Source organism: Zosterops lateralis (genome assembly GCF_965231275.1).
Source record: "Zosterops lateralis genome assembly, chromosome: 7".
Classification (NCBI taxonomy): Eukaryota; Metazoa; Chordata; class Aves; order Passeriformes; family Zosteropidae; genus Zosterops; species Zosterops lateralis.
This window is the reverse complement of record NC_139767.1, coordinates 21931818-21957593: the sequence shown is the minus strand read 5'-3', so window position 1 is coordinate 21957593 and position 25776 is coordinate 21931818. Positions and strand designations below refer to the sequence as shown.

The 25776-nt window shown below is 38.8% G+C and overlaps 1 protein-coding gene across 3 annotated transcripts in view; it reads left to right on the top strand.

Moving 5' to 3' along the window:
- Positions 1 to 12058, top strand: part of TANK (TRAF family member associated NFKB activator) — a 28085-nt gene extending 16027 nt beyond the window's left edge. For 2 of the 3 annotated variants that reach the window (XM_083865339.1, XM_083865337.1), the window contains 5 exons: positions 378 to 557; positions 1836 to 1906; positions 3909 to 4027; positions 5669 to 6249; positions 10532 to 12058. In XM_083865339.1, coding sequence (XP_083721465.1) covers positions 378 to 557; positions 1836 to 1906; positions 3909 to 4027; positions 5669 to 6249; positions 10532 to 10699 — 1119 coding nt within the window. In that variant the 3' untranslated portion in view covers positions 10700 to 12058. The remainder of the gene's footprint in view (positions 1 to 377; positions 558 to 1835; positions 1907 to 3908; positions 4028 to 5668; positions 6250 to 10531) is intronic. The other variant, XM_083865338.1, reaches the window with a different exon arrangement.
- The last annotated feature ends 13718 nt before the right edge of the window (positions 12059 to 25776 follow it).

Genomic DNA, 25776 nt, shown 5'->3' with positions numbered 1-25776 from the left:
ATATTCAAAATGGTATAAGATTGAAATTAATTAAATGCTATTTTATGTATCATATATGCAAAATATTACATAAAATATTAATGTAAATGATACAGTAAGTGAACTGAGAAAGTGTCTTTATTTTATATAAACACTAATATAACTTACAGAAATTCAGAAGATAGAGTTGCTTTGAGTAATCACCTATGATGAGTTACAGCTATGTGTAGTGGTAGAAGGTCTTTCTTATCAATTGAAAATTATTAATGTAATAAACAAGACTGACCCTTACTTATGATGCAAAACCTACATTAAGCTTATTATAGACTGCTGAATAGTGATATTCCACAAGCCTCAAATTTATTAATTGTACTGGTGTTTATAAAATTATTTTTTAGGAACAGTTAGACAATGAGAGCATGAAATTGAAGCAACTTGAGGACAAAAGCAATCAAAAGGAAAGGAAACTTTTATCTATTATTTCCAATCAAGATGATAAAATAAGGAATCTGGAAAGCAGATTGCAAGAATTAAATGAAGCACAAAAGGGTATACAGATGTCAACATATAAAAGGGAGGTAAGATAAGAAACCAAGTAAAGATAAAATAAAAAAGACAAACATTTGTAAATTGTTACTTCTTTCAAACATGAAATATTTTGAATTTATACTAATTATTCTAATAAACTTATTTTAAATTTCATCATTCTATAAATACTAGGAAATTGTCAAATTGTACAAAGCACATAGGGAACACCATTAAATATTTACTGGTTACTTGGTATGGTATGTATTTTAGGGTATATCTTGAAAATTTTCATGTTTGTGAAACTCTAGATTAGCATTTCTGGTTTATAATTTTCAGTTGGAAGTTTTCACCAAAACTGAGTTAATTTTTATGCCACCCCATTTTTGTTACAGAATAGCATCCAGGGTGCTATTCTGTCCTTGTGAGATAGCTAGAGTGCAGTCATTGATGTGACTCTAACCATGTATACACTTATTAGCTACTGAATTTAAAGTGAACAGAGGTATAGAGAGGAGCACAGCAACATGGAACTTGTTGCTATTAGACCTCCTAAGCACTGCTTGGCTTACTGTGACAAGGAGTATTCTGTGTAAGGCAGCTCAAATGCATCTACAGGAGCTGCAGCTGCACTTCAGCCTTACAGGTAAGACACAGCTGTGGTTATAGGCAGTGCATCAGCTTATGCAGATTTCTTAGCTTACACATCTTTGAAATCAGCTGATTTGGCAGGCGTGCTCAAGTTCGTGTCTGACTTGGAGCACATATGAACTACCCAGGCCATCTGGTAATGTAGCTGCAGTAGAACTGCAGCTTGGTGACTGGTTATTATGAAAACTTCCCGTAATGCCTGGCAGATGTAAAACCATGTAATACTGGAGTGAACCACACGGTGGTAGTCAAAGTTAATAACTTGTTTTAAAAACTGCTAGAACTCCTGACATATTAGCTTCCAATATGTTCATTGAAATTTTCGGTGAATAAACTGATTTTTAAGAGGTAAAATAGCTGGGTAACAAGCTTATACAAAAGACAGAATCTTATCTTATACATGACTGAAAATGAATTACAATCAAGCAATATTCTTAGAACTAGTTCCCTTTCAAGGGAGTATGAGCAGAGAAATGCCACACTGAGTTAATAAGTTCATCTAAAAGGAACTAGGAATTTCATACAAACTGCTTTTTTCATTTTGACAATGCTTTGACAAAGCTTTTGACAAAGCTTTCAACAGAACTAGGTGAAGGACCCCATGACATTTTTATTCATATCAAGGTGAAGCGCAAAATTAATATGCTAACATGCTCAATATTTTCATATTTTACTTCCAGGGGAAAAGTAAGAAAGTTGTTCCAGATAAGCCTGAATTATCTCTAGGGATCTCTGGTATTTCACCTGAAAGGTAATAACTTCTGCAGTATTTTTCAAATTTGCTTTTGGCTTTTCTGCAATTAAGTAAGGCAAATTATTGCCCTCTTTTCAACACAGTACCTTAAAAACTGGCTGGGCAGGAAGTCGGGGCCAGGGGGAGCATCAAAGGTCAAAGAGCTAATGCAGGAACATAATAGAGCCAACAACTATGTGGAATCATAACTGGGGCTTTACAAGTATGGAGGGCTTAGCTGGGAGGGAGACAGATAGCTCCTTGGTTCAGCAGGAGGTTAAACTCTGGGAAACAGCATTGGATGTTAGTGCTGGGGTTTGGATAAGCATTAACTGCCTTACATTGACTCTTCTGGACAGGAATGTACAGCCATTATGGATTAACTGATGGCAGCACAGCACAGGGGCCTGCTGTGCTGCCAGGAAGAGGTCTGATAGGCAGTCTGAAGAAATAATTCTTGGCCTGATCCATTCTAAAAGAAATAATTTGAAACCAAGTTTATCTGTAAGCTGAAGCCAGCAAGCCCCTGCTATGACCAAGGGGTCAAAAGCAGTAGATTTCTTCTTCTGCCAGTGATTTTGGAAAAATGTTGACCGAAATCTTAGGTTTGCATTTTTCATAGGATAGGCAGTAATGCCACTTTTAACAACTTTGCTGGGGTCAAATAGAAGATTCTCTAAGATGAGATTAGGGGAGTATTAAGGGAAACTATCAAATTCTTGCTGTCTTCTTATTCTCTTGCCTAGGCATCTGCTTTTGACCACTCCCATACATAGGCTAGGTGAACCACATTGATCTTTAGTCTGGCTCACTACTCTTTTATGATAAGAAAGAGAGGAAATAAGACTGTAATGGGAGAAAGACTTGTTTGTCTTTTTGATTTATATCTAAAAAATGAAAAACCTTTACCTGTCTTCTGTCTCCCTGCTTTCAAATAGCTCCCTTACTTTACTGTTTTCTTGGAAAGAGGTATGTGACTGGTAAGATTACTGGTAATCTTACACTCTGGTAATCTTACACTAGTAAGATTATAGTATCACAAATGTCTAGCAAATTAAGACTGCTTCATTTAATCATAGCTATATTTTAAAGTTCTGATTAGAAACTTTATTATTTTTTATTTCTTATTTATCAAAACATCTGGAAAATCATCGGAATGTGTTAACAATAGCAATTTTAAGTACTTCTGTAGATTTTTTTTTCAAATGAGATACAAATAGACATTTGTGTCCTCAAGAAGAAAAACACAACAGAAGTAGGAACACAATCTGATTGCTATATGAATAACTAATAAAAAAAAGAAAAAAAACTTCACTGGATTAAAGAAAAATCCCTTTTGACATCTTTTGATGTAAAGATGCAAAACTTCACTTTTTATCTTTGAAGTTCATTTTATAAAATCCATTATATTGTGCTTAAAAATATTAAAAATATTTTGCTCTGGAAAAATATATAATACAATACAATCCTCAGAATAAAAAGAAGTCATATGATATTGTACGAAACCAGAGGGAATGAATTCACAAACTCCTCCCCAAAATGCAAGGTAGAGAGAGAAGGAAAGAGCTGTAACAAATGCTTGTGTGTTCCTTCTTCTGCAGTCTGAAGTGCACTGGCAACAACAGAAAGCAATTAATGCTAATAGTGGCAGCATCCTATTTTCCCTAGAATTGAGGTGGAAACAGTACCCTTGGAAAAGATAAACTCTTCCACAAAATACCTGAAAGACTGAAAGAACTGAAAGTCTGTATTTTTCGGGATAGTCTTTGCCGGGTCAGTTCCTATGTTCAAATATATGTGTATGTTATAACTAAACAAAATCTTTGACAACATTTCTTTTTCCTTCTTCTGCTTGCTTTTACTGAGGAGAGCAGAAATATGTATACATATGTTGAGGAACAAGATATCCAAGAAAAGTAGCTTATAGTATTGTTTTTCTCTGGTTTGGGGGTGTGACTAGATTAAAGGTCACAACAAGCTGATTTGGTTGACTCTTTAATTTGCAATTTTGATCTTCCAGAGAGAATCTGGAGACCATTTTCCAGGACATGAAAGAAGAGTGTCATCGAATATGTATGCTAGCCAGGGAACAAACAGACCAACTGAGTATATTTAAGATAAAGCCAGAACCTGAAACTGGTAATATCATACTTAAGCTCTTATTGTGATTCAACTGTTTGAAAGCTTTGCTTTATATTTGAAAATACTGCAAATTACACATACATAGAAGTACTTCCACTGTTTACCATCTGCCTTTTTCAAGTCTGTTCACATGGTGCTCAGTATTTCACCAAGAAAACGCACCGCCAGTTTTGGCATTCTATGACGAATGCTCCAAATCACATGCTATAAAAGACAGTCATCACATCAATGGCTCTTGTAATTGTTTTGTCCCTTGGAGTGAGAGGCAGGCACTTACTACATGTGATATCCCATCATACTGTGTGAATGACAGCACTTGCTTGCTTTTAATTTAGCTGTCAGTTCAAAAGATGTCTGCTATGAATGCCTCTAGCCCCATATCTGTTAGAGGAAAACTGCAGGACTGAGGAGACTCAGAACTTATTTTCTAGACTTCCTTGTGCAGACTTTTAAATACCAGTTTCTTATATGGGACAAGAGCTTAATCCAACACTTCCTGAAAACAAAGGGAAGGCTTGATTTTTGTTGAAACTGTGAGAGTTCCTGAATGTCCAGTTCTGCTAATACTTACCTTTAATACAATGTAAGCCACTATGGGTATTCTTTACTTACTTTTCTTAATAGTAGGATCAGACTCTCAAGTGATTTCAATAAACACCTGCCAAACGCACACAGTTGATTTCAGCACTTGATTTTAATTTAGGTCATCCATTTCTGAACTTTTGTTACATGAAGTGCTGACATGTATCTTGTTGCTTCAAATTGCTCTGTCTGAACTGTATTATGATAGTCTGATTGTATGCTAATAACTTCATTATTTGGGGGTGGGAATTTTGGAGGAAGTGTATTTGGCAACTTACTTTACAAGAAAGGTTTTGTTTTCCCAACAAAGTGCCTAACTCAACTCTGTGAAAAGCCACACATGATGTAAGCCATACAGATGATAAAAGAAGTGCTTAAGTCAACTGTGTGTAAAGGTATACATGACAAAAGCAATATAGATTTAATGTTTGATTTGTTACTTCTGTGTTCCACTGTCAGAAGGCTGCTGTACAATCAGTTTTTACCGAAGTTATTCTCTCACCTGGTTAGGTGTAACCATTACCATTTTTATTAATATAGTGCCAAAAATGAAGGGTGAATTCTCGAATCAAAGGGAAAAAACATGGTCCCATTTCTGAAGAGTTATTCAGTTTAAATATTTAACTAATTTGGAAACCAGTGGGAGATGAGTACCTGAATACCTTCTAAAATCGTGCTCATGGTGCCTAGCATGTTCTTGGCACTGTGTGAAATGGTTTGAGTTCCAGCTTCTATTTCTGCCAGAACACTTCAGTAAATATGCAAGTATGTGTTTAGAGTATGGGACAACATAATTTTCAATAAAATGAAAATGTTTATAGCCATAAATCAAAGAGAAATATAATTACTAGAAGAGAGTATTTCCTTTTATTTCTGTCCTGATCGTTTTTGTGTCAGAACTATTGTGAAAGAAAACTACACCTCAATCTGATTTTAAAGAGAAAATAAACAGTTAAAAAAGCAGGGAAGGAAGACAAAAAAAAATACCTCAACACCACATTTTTAATAACTATATTTCAATGGACTATTTAATATTTTCTTCATTTTTTTTCACAGAAATACAGTTTTCCATGCCGATACAGTGCACTGATAAAACTGATGAACAAGCAGAAGAGCTTTTTAAGCCTCGGGTTATAAAGGATATAAATAGAGGTGCATCATGCATCACATCTATCACACCAAGAGGAGTGGGCCAAGATGAGGACAACAACTCTGTAGAATCACTTTCTAAATTTAATGTCAAGTTTCCACCTACAGACAATGACTCTGCTTTCTTGCAGAGCACTCAGGAAAAACCAACAGTTCCTTGTACTGGTATATCTGAAAACACGCTTCAAGATCATCATTTTAACCTGGAGCGCAGAGACCATGCTGTTAACCTCAGTAAACTGGAACCCAACTCATTTGAAGCTCATGGCATTGATCTCATGACCTCAGCTTTACAAAGCTTAACTACTGTTGACAAAACAAGCCCCTCAGATCATGCAAAGATGCCCATAGAAAATATCTGTGACAAACCATGTTTAAAAACAACAGACAGTGGTTTCACATTTGCACCTAAGCACACAAACCAGGGTGTACCTGAAGTAATTTTTGATTTAGAAGCTGCTGGAACAACCGTCAGAGGTCCTCATCAGGTATCTTTCTATAAATATTCTACATTTCAAAAAATTGTAATGATTCAGACACACGTTTTGCATAGATCTTTGAGACTGGATTAATATATTCTCTAAGAAACTTCATCAGTCTTTTTTTAAGACAATATCTCCTGTCATTTCTTCTTCCTAATACTGCAGAATGTTCAAGATGCTCTTCCAGTGAAATGTCAGGAAAATAAGCAGACATAAGCACTGGATGTTTTTACAAATTTCAGTTCATCTAGATATTAATTGCTTCTATATATATTTCAAAGCTGTCATTAATCCTAAATTGCCCCCTAGATTGCTTTCTTTCTACCCTTGATCTCAGTTGTATAGGGAACACATTTGTTTTAATTGTTTTTCATGTACAGCAGAGAATAGGAAAAATGAACCAATTAAAGAGCTAAACAGATAAATATTTCCACTATGAAAAAAATAGCTACTTTTTGTCTCAATCTGAGGTATCAACAACACCCTTTTCCTCTGCTTTAAGAAACTTAAATTTTTGTCATTGTAGGAAAAAACATAATTATGTTTTTGAATGAAGGAAAGTTCGCTAAAATACTTTATTTTAGGTTTATGTATGTAATTTGGGCTTAAAATTCAGTTATAGCCTGAAGTACATGGGAGCTTCTGAAAACAAGGCCCAGTAGCTATAATGCAGAAAAACATTTTGGCATATTCTGACACTCACGTCTCTGAGTACTTTGCTTCTTTTGTGTAACATCCTGTCTCAACTGAAAGCTGGAAAATTATGGAGCTTTATAGACTGATTTTGTGTTTGTTTTTTATTTCTGTGGCTTTTCTGATACCTTGTGAAAGGACAGATTTTTCAAGAATAAGCAAATAGTGATAATTGGGAAATCTCTGAGGGTGGAATTCACCTATTTTTACTATTTACATGGATGAAGTTTTATGTTCTTTCCCAATGGCAAGGCACATGCAGCAGAAGAGCTTTACCTCTCCATTTGGTCACTGCATGACCTGCAAAACCAGCATTTGGAAAGTGTTGTAGGATATGATAGCTTTCATATTTTCTTCTCCTAAAATTTACCCAGTCTAGTTTAATTTTCTATTGCAAACCACTTTTGAGTGAAAGCATTGAAAGATTGCTACTATAAGCTTGTTTTTTTTCAAATGCTATTTTAAATATCTATTTGTAATGTTGGAGATCTCAATTCTTTACCAACTTATTAATTACAGTTTTTATTGTATTTTTCATGGGGTTCTCAGTTAAAGTTGTACTAAATTAAACAAATTAACACTAGTAGAATTCTTATGGAACTGCAAAGAATTCACTCCATTGCTTGTTACTATCCTCCTTTTCTGTATTCCCTCTCCAGCCTGTTCTTTTACTAGTTAGTCTGTGTACTCATTTTTCAATAGATGGCACCCTGCATTGTACATTACAGCAAGTGAAACAGCTGGTATGTGATCATAAATTGATAGGGGAGTATTCAGCTTAAAAAGTACAGAACAGTGGTTGAATAGCAGTAAGGCTTGGACCATTGGTATTTCTGCAAAATAAGGAAATTAATTTGGAGCCAGCTTTTAAAATGTGAATAATCTGTTTTGTGGAGAGAAATTTACTAATGCTAGCACTCAAAGAAAAAGAAAGCTAAGAGTGAACTGGTTAGTATTTGAAAGTCATATCTACAATAGCACTGCATTGATTAAAATATTATTTCTTATCCAGAAGTTTGTTTGAAACAAGCCAGTATTACTTTAGAATCCATTAAACGTACATCTGTGTATATCAGTATATTTAAATATCCATCACCTTTATTTAACTGCTTTCAAAATAGGTTTTTAAGTATTTTTCCCAATTAATTGAACTCAGTTCTAGAGTTTTTTTCTGACTGTAAATTGTGCTAAAGATTTGGTCACAGCTAATATATATGTAGATTAAAATAGTAATTTTTTGAAGTTACTTGTATACATGCCCTTTTCACTGTGTTAACCTTAGCAAAATTTATGCATAAACTTATTCTTAGCATTTTTACCACCTTTCTAGGGGGTGGTTATGCTGCTTACAGCTTCTATCATCCCCTCCAAAAATGAAGGAAAAGCCAAAAAGGAGAGAATTATATGCCTCTTTTTTTTCCCTAGTGTAGATAAAACTTTCAAGTATTTACTACATATGTTAACTTATAAAATGGAAAACTCCATAAATGCAATAGATTTGGCAACAGCAAGTTCTTGGAACTACTCTCAGTTGGTGTAATAAATTTAGCTCTTTCCTTCTATGTGGATACTAAATCTAAAAACTCAGTACTGTTTTCTTAGAATGTAACTTAAAAAAAAAAAAAAACGTGACTGAAAAGAGCAGTAGATTAAAATAAACATGGATATTAGTGAACCCAGGATTTTACAGATTACATTTAGCTGAGATTTTCATATAGATGCACATGTTTATTGGTATTTGCAGTTTGAGGGAGTTGTTTCCACCAAAATGCTTCCAAGTATGTTCATGATTTTAAAAGCAAATCAGTAGTCAATTAATCTCAATATTAATGTTTTTGAAATTGAATGTCTGCTTAAATAGATCCCTGTTCTGACAAGGATATTAAGCACAAGCTTAGCGCTCAAGAAATGGAAGTTAAGTGCCTGTGTGTGTGGGTTGCTGGATGGGTACCTCCCCTTGTTATGTTTCCAAGATGACAAATAGTTTTTACAATACTATTTTATCTTATTTTTCAAATGGTGCTTTACATCATATCAGAAACAAATAATTCTAAACACATTTATGTAGTTTGTTTAAGTGTGTTAACTTGTTTAAGTGTGTCAGTGTCTAGATAGATTTAGTATGCAATTTACACCAGCAACATACAATAAGTAGACCCTTTGAGCTGAAAAAAGTGGTGTGATTGCACTTAATTACTAATTAGTCAATTTAATTATATGGATTGCTGACCATAATGAAAGACAGTAAATCTGCTATTGCTATGTGATAAGCTAAACACTGTTTAAATACAGAATGGGCAGGAAATTGACTCCCAAGAAGTTCAGGGTGGTTTAAAAAGGTTTAACTGCTGTGAAAGCCAGCTTAGTTGTACACTGGGTTGCTGTGGGAGAAACAAATAATAGATTGTAAGTATTTCGCATGATGAAATTTAAAGAAGAGCTGAAAATTAAGAATCATGGGTATCAGTAGCAAGAAATTTACAACTTCTAAAGAAACAACTTTGTATTCTTCCTTGCCTTCCCATGCATGAGTGAAGCAAGAGGAAAAAACTGAGCCAAAAAAACCCTCTAGGGCACACTCTTCTAAGTTCCATCCCCACACAGAGCTCATACCATACCACATAGAGCTTGCTGCAATTCTTTCTACTTCGTAGACACAACAGGATGCATTTGGTTTTCAATTTATTCAAAACCTGATTGGTCCTGGCATAATGTATGTATTACATTATATGTAACGTAACTATTTGATATTGTGTTGCTAATACTGAAGTTATGAAACTTAAGTTTTAACATTACTTTGAAAACTGATAGAAGACTTTTTGATTCCTATTTGGTACAATTTGGTACACTTAGACTCTGAGCTTAAGTGCCTTCAATTCCAGCGTTGAATAGAGTCTTGCTGGCTTGAAACTAACTAGCTCAGGGACCAAGAGCAGTGCAGCTGCTGAACCAAATACAATGTAGTTTATAGAATTGCCTGAATGCATGGATAGATATTCAGATGGTACCAGTGAGTTTCATGCTGTCATGGCAGGAGGAATCCCAAACAAGATTATTTATGACACATTTAGACTAAAAGGCATCCAGAGCATATATGTACCTTAAGCCATGACAGGGATGTAGTAATTTTGGAAGTAAACTGAAAACTTGTTGTATGTCAATAAGAATGGAATTAAAATGTGAGTCATATTAACTGTGTAAAAGAAACATTTTATTCTAAGGTAAAAACGTATTTTCTTACTTCTGCTAAATGGCTATTGTGTACTATGACTTCTACAGTAAAATACTGAAATGCAAAGTTAAGGAAAAGCTTTATTATGTACCAGATGATATTACAGGTTTCTGCTTATAGCAATATTTATTGTTAATAGATAGCAAGGGTTTTTTTAATATTTGCAAGGATTGTGTGTTTTTAAAACCTTAAAAAAAACTAAGTTCTATCTTGTTTTTCTTAAATGAGAACTCTTAGTTAATGTCTCTGGCCAGGCAGGTGTAAAGAAACCCTAATTTAAAGAGTCAGGGTTTTTTTTTTAATATAAATATAAACTACAGCATAATGTAAACCTCAGCAATAATAATTTTCTGTTTCTTTTAGCCCATTTGGCAGCCTCAAGACAATGATTTGCTGGCACAAGCTTATGCAGACTCTGAACTGAATCAGTGTGGAATATGTGAATTCTGTCGAGAAGTTTTCCCACCATCTCTAACATCTAAGGAAGATTTTCTTCGGCATCTCAATTCCCACTTTAAAGTACAGTCTTAATGTATGAGAATTCAATGGTTCACTGTTTTTGCATACATTTATACATTTTTTTTTATTCAATAGATATAAGAGTTTAAGAATTAAGACTTCTTGTAACAAGAACTCATGACTGAAATTGTTTGTCAGATAAGCACATTTTTAGTTGTCTTTTGACAAGGCAAAATGAAACTAAGTCACTCAGTAGTGTATTTCGCATTATTGCTTGTTATGCTTCACTATTAACTTTGAGAGTGATGTCAAACACTTTTTTTTTTTTTCCAATTAATCTTTGCCTGAATAGGGCTGAAGTTGTGACTATATTTATGAATGTAGACTTACAGGATTAATGCCTTATTCTGGCTGGCAAAAATTGGTGTAATGCTAGGATTTTTTTTTACAATATCCACTGATGTGATTATCTTTTCTCTGAAGTAAACAGGAAGAGAAGTAGGCCCTCATTTTTCATTTATATTATATAATTTCCAAATTTATCTTACAATAGCAAACCTCTTAATTCAGATTGTTGTATAATTATCATAATCATTGAATCCAGGTGTGCTGGGATTAGGATAGGCTTGTTCACTAGTAACATAAATGAATGGTTGACTTTCCCAGATGAGTTTTTTACTAAAGTGAGTAATCAAAAGTAACACAGAAATGACCCTTTTGCCAAAATAGAACAGTAATGATTTTATGAATATCTGTTACATGTTATAAAAAAAAAATATATGTCTTCTTCATGTACCTTTATAGCATTAATAATTACTAAAAATGCTTTCAGGGAACATGTTATAATAATATGAAGGATAGAAAAGGTTAAACTTTTCCCAAAACTAATAATACCAAAGATTATTTGCCTTCCCTTCTGGTCTGCTGTGATGGATTGCCCAAGTCTGGTACAGACTGGAAAGGAAAGGGGAAAACCTAATCACCCAAATGTCAGTGACTTATTTTTAACCTTAATATGCTTAGTGGCTTTCTCAATGCAATTAAAATTTGTGTTTAGTTGAAACATTGAAGTCTGAAAGTTTGCACATTTTCTGGATTTACTGATATCAAATTTAAAAATAGGGGTGTTGCCAAGTATTTTAAATTAATGATAAAGGGTGCTTGCTTTTTGCATTTGAAGTGAATATAGAGTTTGGCCCTGATGTGGATAATTAGCATTAATATTTTCATAGCAGCAAAACACAACGCTTTTTCTTTTTAAAGATTTCCTTGCAGGTGACAAATTTCTGGAAGAATTAACACCTGCGAAATTTTTAGAAATGGATTTTTCTGCAATTATTTTCTCTATTTTAAACATGTCACGCTTGTGACGGCCTGTCAACAGAGTGTACTGTAATAAAGAGCAGTGCACAGTGCACGTCTGCTACATGACCTGGAGGAAGAGTTTGTCGCTCTGGGAGCTGTAAGCCCTGGCGGTCCGCAGCGCTGCCGAGGCCGCGCCGTGCGGGGTGTGAAGCTCTTCCCCGGAGAGCGCGGCTGGGGGTGGTGCCCGGGAGAGGCACAAGTTCCTGCCTTGGGAGGAGGAGACGGGGATTCGCACATCTCCAGCCAGCCCGACACGCAGCACCGGCTCGTCCTCTCAACCGTGAAATCCGAGCTCAGAAGCTCGCGTTATTAAGAGATGCGCAAACTGCGAATCACCTTTGAAGAAAATAAAGTCACCTGTTTCTCCCCCCCGCCCCCACGCGTGGATGCGTTTTCCCCAGGAGCCCTTGGGCTGGCAGAGCCGGGGGCCCTGCGCCGAGCCCGAGTCCCCGCGGGGACGGGGCTCTTTGCTGGGGGACGCAGCCCGGGGTCCCCCGCAGCCAGGGCACAGCGGGGAGGACGGCAGGAGGTGGGGGGAACACGATTGACCAAAGTCTCGCCGACCAGCAGAACCCATCCATCTCCCGCCGTGAGGGCTCCTGCCTAGTGCGGCGTTTGAGGAAGCTGTTTAATCCTGCCTGCGTAAAACTGTTGCTGCCTGAGGGCATCCAGATAGGCTCGCCGATCAGACCACTGCGAGGAGCATTCGCAGTGCTTAATTTTTAAATAATAAATAAATAAATAAACAAACCTCACGCTAAGCAGTTGTGAGCGACTCGGAGTGGGAGGCGAGTGCGGTCCCTGAATGGGCCCCCCTTATAGAGCTTTCCTGGAGGCGGCTGCTGCTGCCAGCAGGGACATCTGCTTTATTACACTCACCAGAGGAGGCTCAGTATTCCTCCTCTTCCCTCCCTCTTCCACACAAGCTCAACCCGGCAGAGGAGGTTGAATCCAAATGGGAAGTAGAGTGTTATTAAAAATAATAAATACGGTGGAAGGAACTTGAGAGGACGGGAAGAGCAGCAAACTCGTGCCAAGGTGTTGTACCGAATCCCAGCTTCGCCAGGGCCAGCGGAGCGCTGGCCGGGGCAGCCCCGGGGCTGGAGCAGTTTCAGTGTCACCCCGCCCCGCGCTGACGGTGAACCCCCCGCGCTCACAGACAGCGCTCGCAAGGAAACAAACTGCTCCCGTTTCCTATCGGGAGCTCTCTGAGGGACACTGCGGCGGTACGGCTGCCTCAGCCTGCTGCGAGGGCTCAGCGCCGGCGGCCGGGCAGAACACATGTAGCTCCTCTGTCTCTCCGGCTAACTCGACAGCTGCTCGTAGCTCCAGTAATTAGACTGTCACTGCTTGTTAGAGGAGAGGAAAACGCTCCTATGACAGATTCCACGAGTCCTCTTGTTTTTTAAAATCTCGCAGAAATCACCAGAGCATTAACTGAGATTTCTTATTTCTCTAGGATCAGAAGGAAAGAAGTTCCCTCTCCCATCTCGCACTCCAATCAGATCTCTCTTCCGACTCCCATGAAACTGTGAATTCGCTCTAAGGCTGAGGAAGTTACCTTCCTTCCCCTGCCTACCCGAGAGGAAGAGGGAGCTTCCTGGCCTTGTGAACTTGCTTTTAAAACCCCTTCCCCGTATGGCCGTATCTAACTAGATAATAGAAATGCAGTCTTTTCTCCATGAACTGAGCGGAGGAGTCGCTCAACACACGATCCTTCCCCATCCGAGATAATATTAATTCAGAGGATGCTGAGGAGAGGCTGCTCCCCCTTCCAAACAAAAGCACTGGAGGATCAAACCGAGATGCTTCTACCCCCACCCATGGTTCACTCAGCAGATGAGACTCAGAGAAGGCGATTTCTTCCCCTCCCTACCGTACATTCCCCTTTCCCCCGCAATCATACAAGGTTAACTCAACAGAGGAGTCTCAATCCAAATGGCAACTGGGATTGCATTAAAAAAAAAAAAAAAAAAAAAAAAAAAAAAAAAAAAAAAAAAAAAAAAAAAAAAAAAAAAAAGGAAGGGGGAGAAAAAAATCAGAAATAGGGAAAGAAAAGAGAAAAAGCAGCAGGCTGATTACGAGGTGTCAAAACTGCCAGGAGCAAGAAGGTGATAGCAATCAGGGGTGAGAAGAGTGCGCCATTCGTGCGGGGCAGCTAATTATCCGTCTCATTTGAGAAGAGCAGCATTCGAGGCAGCAGCGTTCGCCTGCTGAACGGTGACAGATTGGCGCGGAGGAGAGGGGAGGTGTTAAAACAATGGAGCCGGGCTTGCGAGCGCTGCTGCATGCTAATCAGCCCGGCCTCCTTCCTTCCTTCCCTCCGCCTGCCTGCCTGCCGCGATCCCTCCTTCTCGCTGGCCGCATGGCAAGCCCGGCGCTACCCGGCGCTCCGCAGCAGGCGGCACCGCGCCCGGCATGGGTGGTAATCCAGAGAGAGCTCCAGCGGGACCGCGCAGCGGGGCTGGCGGCACCCGGGGGACCTGGCAGGCTGCTGGCTGTCAGTGGTAGATTGCAGAGCTCGCCCTTGGCCCCGAGCTGGCAGGAGCCCGTCAGTGCGCTCCCCGCACGGGGCAGGGGCGAGGGGCTCTCCGTGCGGGTCCCGCGGGCTGTCCGGGCTGACCCCCCGGCGCCCCCCAGGCCGCGGCCCGCGGCGCAGCGAGTTTGCCCCTCGAGAGACAATCGCTGCCGCAGCCCAGACCAGGCCGCCGAGGTGAGGGAAATGCAGAGCTGTGCCAATTACTGATGGATTCCAGGGGCTCCGCTGCCCTCTCAGCTCTGCACAGGAGCTAGAGACCGGAATGCTAAAACATGCAGTGAGCAAGTGGCGCGGCCTCTCCTCACCACGGCCTTTTGCCTCCTGGATTGCTTGGCCTTGCGAGCCCGAATGACTCTGCATGTCCACAGTGTGTGCCTTGTGAGGAGGCACTAAAAGGTCTGGCCGTCTCTCAGGCCAGGAACAACCATTCCCTTTCACAAACAGTGCAACAGGGTCTGCAGAGACAGCAGAAGTGCTTTCTGAGGGATCTCTTTGGCCCCAGCTTTCCCAGGGAGGCCGTGCTCCGCAGGACTCCCAGGGCAAACCCCGGGGCTGGAGCATTGGCAGCCCAGCTACAGTCAGTGCTCCGCTCTGCCAGGGAGAAGCAGAGGAATGAGCGTTGGAATGTTTACTCTCCAATATTTCTCAGTTTCCATTCCATCCTGCCCTGAAAGATTTTTGATTACTATACACTTCAAAATAGTATTTATTACAGATTTACATAATCTGTATGTTTTATGTTAAGGCAATAACACATTGATGCTGTACTACTGAAAGGAGTTAATCTAAACTATGTAGTGTCTGTTATAACAGAGTTCCAACTAAAACATATCCTTGCTTGCTGGCACTGACAAGAAACACATATCCAGAAGGACATTGCCCAGCACATGAGGTAAACTGCCAGGTGAAGCCATTGCTCCACTCCTGAACCTTCGCTGGGTTATGGATCAGCACTTGGCCAAATTAAATGATGTAAGTCTGTGTGTAACCTCACATTTAATTAAACAAATGTTATTTCAAAGAGCATGTGCCTGGTTTGCAGCAGGATTCATGGGGATAAGAAAACACTGAAAGGGAATAAACTGTTTTAGGCCTGAGGTAAGCAGCATGATAACTCAGGTTGAATGCTATTTAAAATAGATTTGAGTGCATGTACAGCTAGGCGGTAGTAATAGCGTTTAAATTTTGTTATTCTAAGTCTGTCGTTGAGTGTACTTGATGAGATTGTCCATGAGCATACAGATGGTGAGATTTTCATGCTTCTGTGGCATACTGACATCTCAGGCTGCAAAAATAAATTCCCAGATCACTGTAATACCTAAGAAATAGAAAAATGCAGTCCACCTTAATGCTCTACATTTGCATCCTTTATGTTTTAAGAGATTTTATATACTAGATACACAAGTGTGTGCATATTAGGAAGAAAATTACAGTATAAAGCAAAATTCAAGATAAACTCTGCACCCTTTTTTATGTGCTTCTGAATTTAGAGATATAGGGGATGAAGATAAAAACTTGCCTTTGCTATTGTGTGTATTTTTTTTAACTGTTTTTGTGGTTTGGTTGTGGCCCCCTGCTATCAAAAACCAGGCTGTGCCAAACCAATACAATTGTACACAAGGATAAAATGCAGAAATAAGTTTTCATTAGGTCAAATTTACTATTCATTAAAAGATTCCTGGATTGTTTCTTGATTTCATATATTTTTTCAAGCTGGAAACAGACTATTATATCTATTTTGATGATTTACACTAAAAAGGTATTTGGATCAAAGACAAATGCTAAGATATCTTCTCTAATATAATAAGTTTTTTTCCTGCCTAAGAAGCCATAGTGTGGAGCAATCCATGCATCAGCTTGTTCAGCTCAGAAACCAACACTGATATTGCTCATAAATATCCAGGGTAGGGCATCCCTATTGGTTACTGTCACTGCGGCCTGGCCGCGGACGAGGTGCTGTGCTTATCCAGGTTTCTGAACTGACTGAATTAAAATTTTAAATAAAAATATATAGCGGGGTGATATGGTGCAAATGAGCTAAAAGAAAAACATTTTGCAGAGACAAGTACATAGTTTAAAAAGGTTTAAAAAATTCAATTGGTGTAAAAAATAACTACTTGTAAAAACGTGTGTATTTTCATTATGCTTAATTTGCCATTCAAAACAAGTTTTTCTTAATAAGCTCTATTGTTTCTATCTGTTTTGTGAAATGTAATACGTGTGAGACAGAAAGCAGACTCAGAATGTGAATGAGTCTTGTTTTCTCTTTCTCTCTTTCTTTCGTTTTTAAAATACAACTTTATTCATATTCACAGGGGTCTTTAAGTTGAGAAAAGGATTAATGGAAGTGGCATGACACTCCTGAGGTCATGATCTGAAAAGATGAAACATGAAATTCTATCTGTTAGTCTTTTCCTATATCTTATTTGCGTGCAATAGAAAAGTATCCATAAGCAAAACACTCTATAGTTAATAGTTATGTTTTCGCTTTCAGCAATGACACAACCTTCGTCAGGTTTTCGCTGTTTGTATAGTTCATTAAAATACTTTAATAAATGACTCGTTGTTTTAAAAAATCACCACACTATCACCCAAGTAAAAACATCTATATCCTCCCAATTTCTGCAGTGTCAAAAGTACAGTCTCTGAGGGCAAGAGGTTATGGAGCCTTCATAAAGGTTTCCCATCTGTCATCAAGCACAACATCGAGCCCTCTAGGTGCTGTGAAAATGATTTTCTCCGGAATTCTCCAGTCCAAAGATGCCATCCTCTTAATTACAAGCTTTTGAGATAAGGAACGCCACTGAATTCCCTGGAGATTCATAAAAGATATGCAAAAATAATCTCTTCTCTTGCCTGCCTGCCAGGGCTTCTGTACCTGCCCACAAGCCAGTCGGCTCATTTGCTAGGTAATGATGGATGAACCCAGGCAGTGCATCTGCACTGCTGCCCCTCCTATCCTTGCTGACATGCAGTCTTTCAAAGTTTCTTCTTTATAATTGACTGCCAGCAAAGGAGTGACAAATAACTGTTGGAGTTTGTTTTTTGGTTTGGGCTTTTTTTCTTTTTGGGGAGGAGTGTAGTTTGTTGGAGGGTTTTGTTTGTTTGTTTGTTTGTTTTAATTGATCAGCTGCCCTTCTCAAGCCTCCTGTACATGGGTTACTCCACATATACAGTGGATAACAGATATGAAACAGGATAACAGAATGAAACAAGTCCTTGAGTTCATGGACTATAAGATGTTCTGATAAGAATATCTGCTTATAACAGTGGCCCTGAAAAAACACAGGAATTATTTCTGGGGTCAGTGTGCGTGCAGAAGGGTATATGGACACACAGGGTGTGTGAGACAAGCCCATGCCTGCACAGCAGAAACTGAGCCTCTGGTCAGGTGACAATCCTATCTACAAATGTCCATTAGCACTTTTCCAGCGGTGACAACCAGGTGAAAGGCCATCTGACCTACCAATTTATCAACGGTCGAGTGTTGGAGGTTTCGATGGGGTTAAAGAGATTACAGTAATTGTAGGAAGAGGTACAGAACATAAAGTGAGCAGGAAATAAAAAACCAACACTGTAGCTTTATGCAAGTTCTCTGCCAGTACAGAACCAGCCCAGAGGAATTAGCTGGCTGGAATGGTACTGTTCGGAGTGTACATAGACCTGGTGATGGATACGTCTGGAGAGGCTTAGCAATATAAATTTAAGCAGTATAGACTGCATTTTTAATATGTGGAAACATGTACATAATTCTGGACATAAGGGTGGGGGCGTAGAAAAAGCCACGTCCAAGCTCAATAGGATCACGGGAGAGAAACCTCGGGCTCCATGCCATCCGAGATGTGAAAGCCCACAGAGACTCAGCAGCCAAAATTGCATACACTGATTTTTTAATAGAGTTCTTATCCATGTGTCCATTTAACTGCAGTTAATACAGATCAAATAAGCTTGTTACTTATAGATTCCCAGTTGTCTCAAGTGATACAAGACAGCAGCAACAGGAATATCCCTAATTAGAATGGATTCATCTGATTTCTTTATTCAGGGAGTTTAGTGTTCCTAAGTATGCAAAGAACAATAAAAATCATCCAGAATAAAGCTGCTAGGTTTAGACCTCCTTCTGCCCTGGGAAGAGGAACAGCAGGTTTGCACCTACCTTTAATTTACTTTTTCTGTACTTCTAGCATTATTTCTAACATACTTCCTCTCATTCCTATGTATCATTTCTGATATCTCTTTCAGCACGCTTGCATTTTTCCAAAGTTTTTATTCCATATAATTCTGTGTACACACACAGGCATTTCAGGCAAGTAATATTGAGAAGAATACGCAGCTGGAAAGTAATATGAAATGTCACATCAGTTGGTTATGAAATATCTTCCTACACCTTAGCAAGAAATTAAGAGTCATCATTTTAAAATTTACTCTGTGTAGTGATAACTTGGCATTATATGCCATGACTGCAAGTGCAACTCTTTGAAGACTTGTAGTAACCTGTGAATGCCTCTTCTATGAGAAGAAAATGCTGTATGCTTCACAAATCCTATTAAATTTAGTTTAGTTCTACTTTTTAAATTTTACTATTTAAGCATGTGCATGTTGCTCCGTTACGTGTCTCACTGATCTACCCATGGAAGAGGCGATCTAAGCGATACACAGACAACTGGATCCTGTGTACCTCGAGCACACGATGTTCCTCACAAAGCTCTGTGTGGTGAGCGTGTGGGGCGATGGATGGGCAAGTGTGCAGAAGACCAACAAAGATGTCATTGGCAGAGAGCCTGCAGTCATGCATGCAGCTCACAAGCCCATTGAAATGTAACAGGTGTAACTGCAGCAATAATTTTAAGTTAGTCTTGTTTTTTCTTTCAGTAGAATAGCAAGAATGCCAAGAAATGCCTATTGAACGCTACAAACACAAAGAAAAGGCAGCCTTTTTTGACCTCATCATCTGATGGAAAGTGGATGCAAGATCTGGAAAGTGATGTGATTCTCAGACCTGTCAGATCTCTTGTGGGCCTCAAAGTAACCACATGGCCACCAAGTCCAGCTTCACTTTGATTTAGTGGCCCATCACAGAGATCAACAGAAAAGGTTATCACCAAGATGGCAGAACAGCAATTTCCTAGCCTTTGCGTGAGGGAAGCAAGATGAAAAGGATTATAAGACTCCCACAGCATTTCAGAATATCTGTATTTTCCACTGGGTCTAAGTGACTTTTCTATTAAAATGGTTATTATAAGAAATTATGGAGAAGAAAATGTAACAGGCTGGTTGCATCTTTTGATGAAGATTTTGGAGGAAAAAACACAGAGTAGACTTGCCAGCTTGCTTTCCTCAAAACTGGTACCTTTTCCTTCCGAGATGAAGCTAAGAGGGCATTAGCTTTATTTTAAAAAAGTATTTGTGGCATGTGTGGGTGTATTTGCGCTGGGAGGGAAAGTTTCTTTCTTTAAAAATAAAACTGTTCATTTTTTTTTTTTCACCTAGGCTAAAGGGACACATCCCTTTCTTTGTCTTTAGAAGAAATGGCAGAAAGTTCGAATCTTTACGCTTTCTCTTCCCCAAGTAAATGTCTTACTAAGATCAGATATGTGATGCCCTAAAAAAAATAAACAACAACTTTGAGGTCCAAGCAAAAAAAAAAAAAAAATCAAAAAAACAAAAACAAAAAAAACCAACAACAACAACAACAAAAAAAAAAAAAAAAAAAATAAAACCAAACACAACCATCATTCAAAATATTTTTGAAGAAACAGACTAATTTCAACCTTTATATTTACAGTTACAAAGCTGCAGTGAAGTTCCATTCAGCTGGGTTCTGAGTTTTACTTGGTGGCATTTTCTGAGGTTAACTGTTCCCAGTGATGAGATGCTGTGAGCAATAACACAACTCCCAGAGGGACCCGTGCCTGAGAGCACTGGTGAATAGTTGAACTGCCATGTCTGCTGTATCAGAGGCTGGGATGTACACTGGACTGATTTTACCATCTTATTTAAATGTGATGGTTTTCTCATTTGTTGCATTGTTTGTATTAATACGAATATCTTGTTATGTTTGTTTTGTCTCCTGGGAGCCAATAAAGCTGTGAAGTTTTTCTTTACACCAAATGCAGCTCTACGGGCGATCAATCAATGGGTAGTTTTTGGATAATCTGTGAGAGTGAGAAATCTAATAAAGCAAGCAACTAAAAAAGGAAAACAAAGTCTATTTTCTGTTAGGTTAGCTACGTCAGGAGTCAGGCTTTCCACCATGCCTTTATAAGATATTTAAGCAGCTATATTTAACTATCAGGGTAGCACCTCACTAAATTAACTTTCTGACATATAAAGGAAAAAGTTTAGATATCATGACCTTGGCATCAATGTGAGTTACTTACTTATACAATTAAATTTACTTCGATGCTTGCATTTCTCCCCGCCTCCTCCTCCGCAGTTGTATATGAAAACACATTAATGTGAAATAAAGACCAATCATGAAGTGAGAAAACAAATAAGTGACATTTTAAAATTACTATTGCTTTGCTATACCAGTCATAATGTTAAGAAATAGGTAGACAAAGATTATATAGTTAGTTTCTAGGTCGCAACAAGGTCCATAGGAAAACATGCCATTTAATTTCAAGGCAGCAGTTCTCTTATCACAACAAAATGAGTTATCAACAGATCAAAATAACAATCTGAATTATCTAGCATTAGTGGCTGAACTGAACAGCCCCAGATTACGTGATGAATTGTTAAATTGTGGTAGCATTGTTTTGGAATTGCTAATTAAAAAATAAGTAAACCCCCATGACTCTGGATATGACAACTGAAAATATCCACAAATTATTTAATAAATGAAGCGTCTAACAACTCTAACACTTCCTGCTCTCCTTGTTAATAAATGTAATTTGAGGTAGATTTATAAAATCTCCCATCTAAACAGTGAATTCATTACGCGACGTTCAGATCTCCAGATGCCTATGGACTCCTCGGAATTAGGTGTTAAATAGACAAAAGTGAACCAAACTGCCTTTAAAAGCACAGCATGACCATGTAATTCTTTTTCCAGTTTGTGGTAAAAAATGATGAAACTTCTTTCCAAGTAGCTATCACCCAGATTTAGTGTGAAAAGTAGTGTAATTGTAATTCACGCCATCAGGGTCTATCACTGATAGACTATCAGCTGTTCTGTAGTTAGGAAGGCTTTCTTTTCAAATAGGAAAGCTGCCAAGTGCTCTGTGATACCTCCAGCAAGCTTATCGGATGGAAGATCGGAGCCAAAACAGCAGCTGCACACATATGCAAATTGGCAATTAATAGTATAACATTCTGGGGAGGGTTGATTTGGTTTTCTTTTTTTTTTTTTTTTTTTTTTTTTTTTTTTTTTTTTTTTTCTAATATGGGAAAGTATAGCAGAGCTACCTTAATATTAACCTTAAGAGTGACAGGGAACTTCTTGCCTGAGAGGCTAAAGAATAATTACCCTCTGGAGAGACTTTCACTCTATTACTTTCTTTTTTCACACAGGGATCAAAGCTTTGTTGTCCTGCCGAGTTTTTCTCCATCATGAAAGTTAACTTCAGGGGATTTAAAAAGAAAAGGGGGATACCTTGTAGCTGCAACTCTCGAAAGCAGGGAATCGTGGCGATTCACGGTTCCCTCCGCCCCCCACCAAATGTCCAAAAAAACCCTCCCAATAAGTTAAGTCGTTTTGTTTTTTGTTTAGGACGCTTGTCCTGTTCCCTGAAAAGATGTTCCGTGCTACATGGGACTCTTGCATTTGTTATGGATACTCTAATCAGCGACAGAGTAATTGAAGGATTAGTTTTATATTTTTTCCCCAGGCTGCCGCAGCAAACCAGCTTGCTTTATTTAGCCCAGCATGTATGAATACAAGACTCCCAATTAATGCAGTTGCTTGCTTAAGTCAGAACATTGCCTCTCAAAGGATCCTCACATGATCCTTTTCTTGTTCTAGCAGGCTGGAGCTGGAGACTTTGCAAGGCTGCTGCATTTCACACCAGCCCGTCCCCAGCGCTTTCCCCAACGTCTGTCTGTCTCTTCTAGGACAGGCGTGGGGTGATTAACTGATGTTTTCGATAATCTGCGAATTCTTAATAGTCTTATTTTCACGATTAAATATCTCGGCGTCCTTAGGATTAGGATTCTCCACGAAGGCAGGCCAGAAAGTTTGCTCCTCTCTAGAGGCAGGAGCCTCAGAAAGGGATTCGCGTGGCGCGGTCTGTGCGGCGCCGGCCGTACGGCGGCAGCCTGCCTCCGACCACCGCCACTTCTGCCGTCTTTTCCCGCGGCCACGAGCGCTCCCGTCCCGATCCCTCTCAATCCCCTGGCTCAGTAATTCCCGTGGCAGCGGGAACTCGCCGCTCGGCTCCGCCGGCTCCCGGCGCTGCCTCGGCGGGCGCTGCCGACGGACCCGCCACCGGCGCCGCTCGAGCCGCGCGTGGAGCCCGGCACAAGAGCGCGCCACAGCCCCGCGCCCGGCCGCGCCTCCTCCCTCCGTCCCTCCAGCCCTCCATCCCGCCATCCCTCCATCCATCCATCCCGCCATCCCTCCATCCCTCCATCCCTCTTTTTCCCCCGCCAGCTCCTCCGCGGCTTCCCAAGCAGCGCCCAGGCATTCCGACAAAGAATGTTCTTTTAGATTAGACGCTAATTCTTCACCGTTCTGTTTGTTCCATTATCAAATCAACATCGCACACAACTTAGAGGAAAGCGGGGATATAAAAAGATCTCTACGTTCTGGTTTTCAGCAGGAACTGGAAAATATACCCATTTATATTCACAGATCCTTAAAAAGTCAGATCTTTGAGAAGGACAATTTGCCCTGAAACACTAGGGTTCCCAAGGCAGAAAATGCAAATCCTCACCTGAAGTCGACTACAGCAAAAGGAAGACTAGCTTGACTAAAATATCAATTCAGTCGGACACAGACAGGAAAATATGTTTGTAGGATATTCATCAAGCACTATTTGCATTCAGATGGGTTACCATCTCCCTGCTTGTTGGGATTATAATTATAATGCCTTTTTCCAGATTGCAACACCTTTGCCAATTCACTCCTTTATTTTCTCCGGTGTCTCACAAACACATAGAACACAGCCATCCTTCAAAAGTGTTTCAGTTTGTTTGAAAGCTTCCTACTATTAACTCTCACCAATATCCCAAAGTTTATATAGAATACAATAGGACTTAATGGTTTCTCTCATGAAATAATTTGCTTTTCAAGTTTTAGTTTGAACAAAGAATGGCCTTCAACTTTTTGCATGAATGTATGTTTGTGTATATATAAAGAAAATATTTTGCCTTCACACAAATACTTTGCTTCTTCTGTTTCAACGATGACATAAATCTCATTAATCAGCTAAACTTAAAGAACTAGGCATAGATAATATTGAACATATATTTTTAAACTATGTAAGGCATAACCTAATCAAAAAAGTTCTGTTTACAGTGTCATGTCAATCTACTGTACCCAGGAAATTCGGAACAAAAAGAATGCAGTTATTTTCATTATTAAGGGGAAGAGGATTTGGACCTTCATCCTGAGTTCACTTAATTAAAACTGTACACTGGAAAACATGTGGTGCTGTACAACTGCATTCACCGCTTTGAGAGTTTGGTGACATCTGGACTTGCAGAACACAACCTCTCTCTCAACTTTGGATATGGTTTTCACACAATTGGTATCTGGGAATATTTACATCAGATATACACAGACACAGATATATATATACACACACACAACTGTGCAAACAGCAATTAAAAAAATTCTGAGTACTCTGCTCATACACTTTTAATGTGTTCATTAAAACACATTAATGTTAATTGTCTCACTTTAGGAGACAATGTTGTGGTGTTTTTTTAAATTCTTGTCTCCAGATAAACAAGGAAAAAGTGGGTTCATGGCCTATTGCCTAATAATTTTTAAGTTTGTGAGCAAAGTTCAACCAATGTGACTATAAATACACATTAATGTACTGATTTTTTTTTTAATTTTTATAAATGAGAGCAAGCTTTGTTACTACTGTGTGAAAGGTATAAAGAAACCAACCCTTATTAGGTTGATCAAAAAACCTACATAAGCTCCTGGACCTGTGTCATCATGTGATGTCTCTTACCTAGCTAGCAGGCCAGAATTCAAAACTAGAGGTTAAGGGGAGAGCCAGAAACATTCTGGGGATGTTCCATGAAAGGAACAGAGCATGTCTTGGAGGTCTTAAGATATAGAACTAACCCAAAGATAACTTGAGATACTGAAGAGATGGGAGTGGGTAGGGCAATACAGGAAACAGAACCATAACAAATCAGTTTTAATGTTAATTCAACAGCTTTTCACTTTAAGTATTCTAATATTTCATTATTGGACAGTTTTTCATGGTCCTGAGACAACAAATAAGAAAGAAATTTGCAGTGAATTTCAGAACTTTGTCCATCAAATCAGTATCAATTTTTGTGCTGCAGAAAGCAATCCTTCAACTTTTACAGCAGTTCATTGGGGCAGAAGAAAATTGGATGCACTTTTACAAGTACATTCTCCAGACATTACTAAAGAGAAGCTGTGAACAGCAAAGATTGAAGAAGAAAATAAGTCCATTAAATGTGATGGTAAAAGAAGAGTCACAAAGCCAGCAGGCTCCTATGTTGGCTATTTCCATTCAATTTGAGAGACCAATGAAAAAGCCTTTGTTATCTTCCTATTGTTTTTCTTACAATATTTAAGCATTTTAGTAACATAGTCTTCTAATGTTAAAAGGTGATGCTATATTGTTGTACTTGAAGGATGTGATTTGAACAGTGTAGATCAAATTGCTAATTAAAGTTAAAAAAAAAAATAAAAAAAACAAACCAAAACAAACCAAACCAAAACAAAAAAAGAATTCTGTAAAAGAAGAGCCACGAGGCATTCTCTAGAATATTGTCTTCTTGAAAGGCAGAGTTGCTCTTCAGGAAACTTCAGAACTGGATTTTTCTTGAGAAAGAGAGAAAGTGAGCAAGAAAGAAAGAAAGAGAGAGAGAGAGAAAGAAAGAGAGAGAAAGAGAGAGAGAGAGAGAGAAAGAAAGAAAGAAAGAAAGAAAGAAAGAAAGAAAGAAAGAAAGAAAGAAAGAAAGAAAGAAAGAAAGAAAGAAAGAAAGAACTATATAGGAAAGTAATTAAGGTGTGACAGAACCAACATTTCTAAATAATATTTGCAAAACCTTACTAACCCTGGCTAATCTGTGGCTATTCCAGCAACTGCAA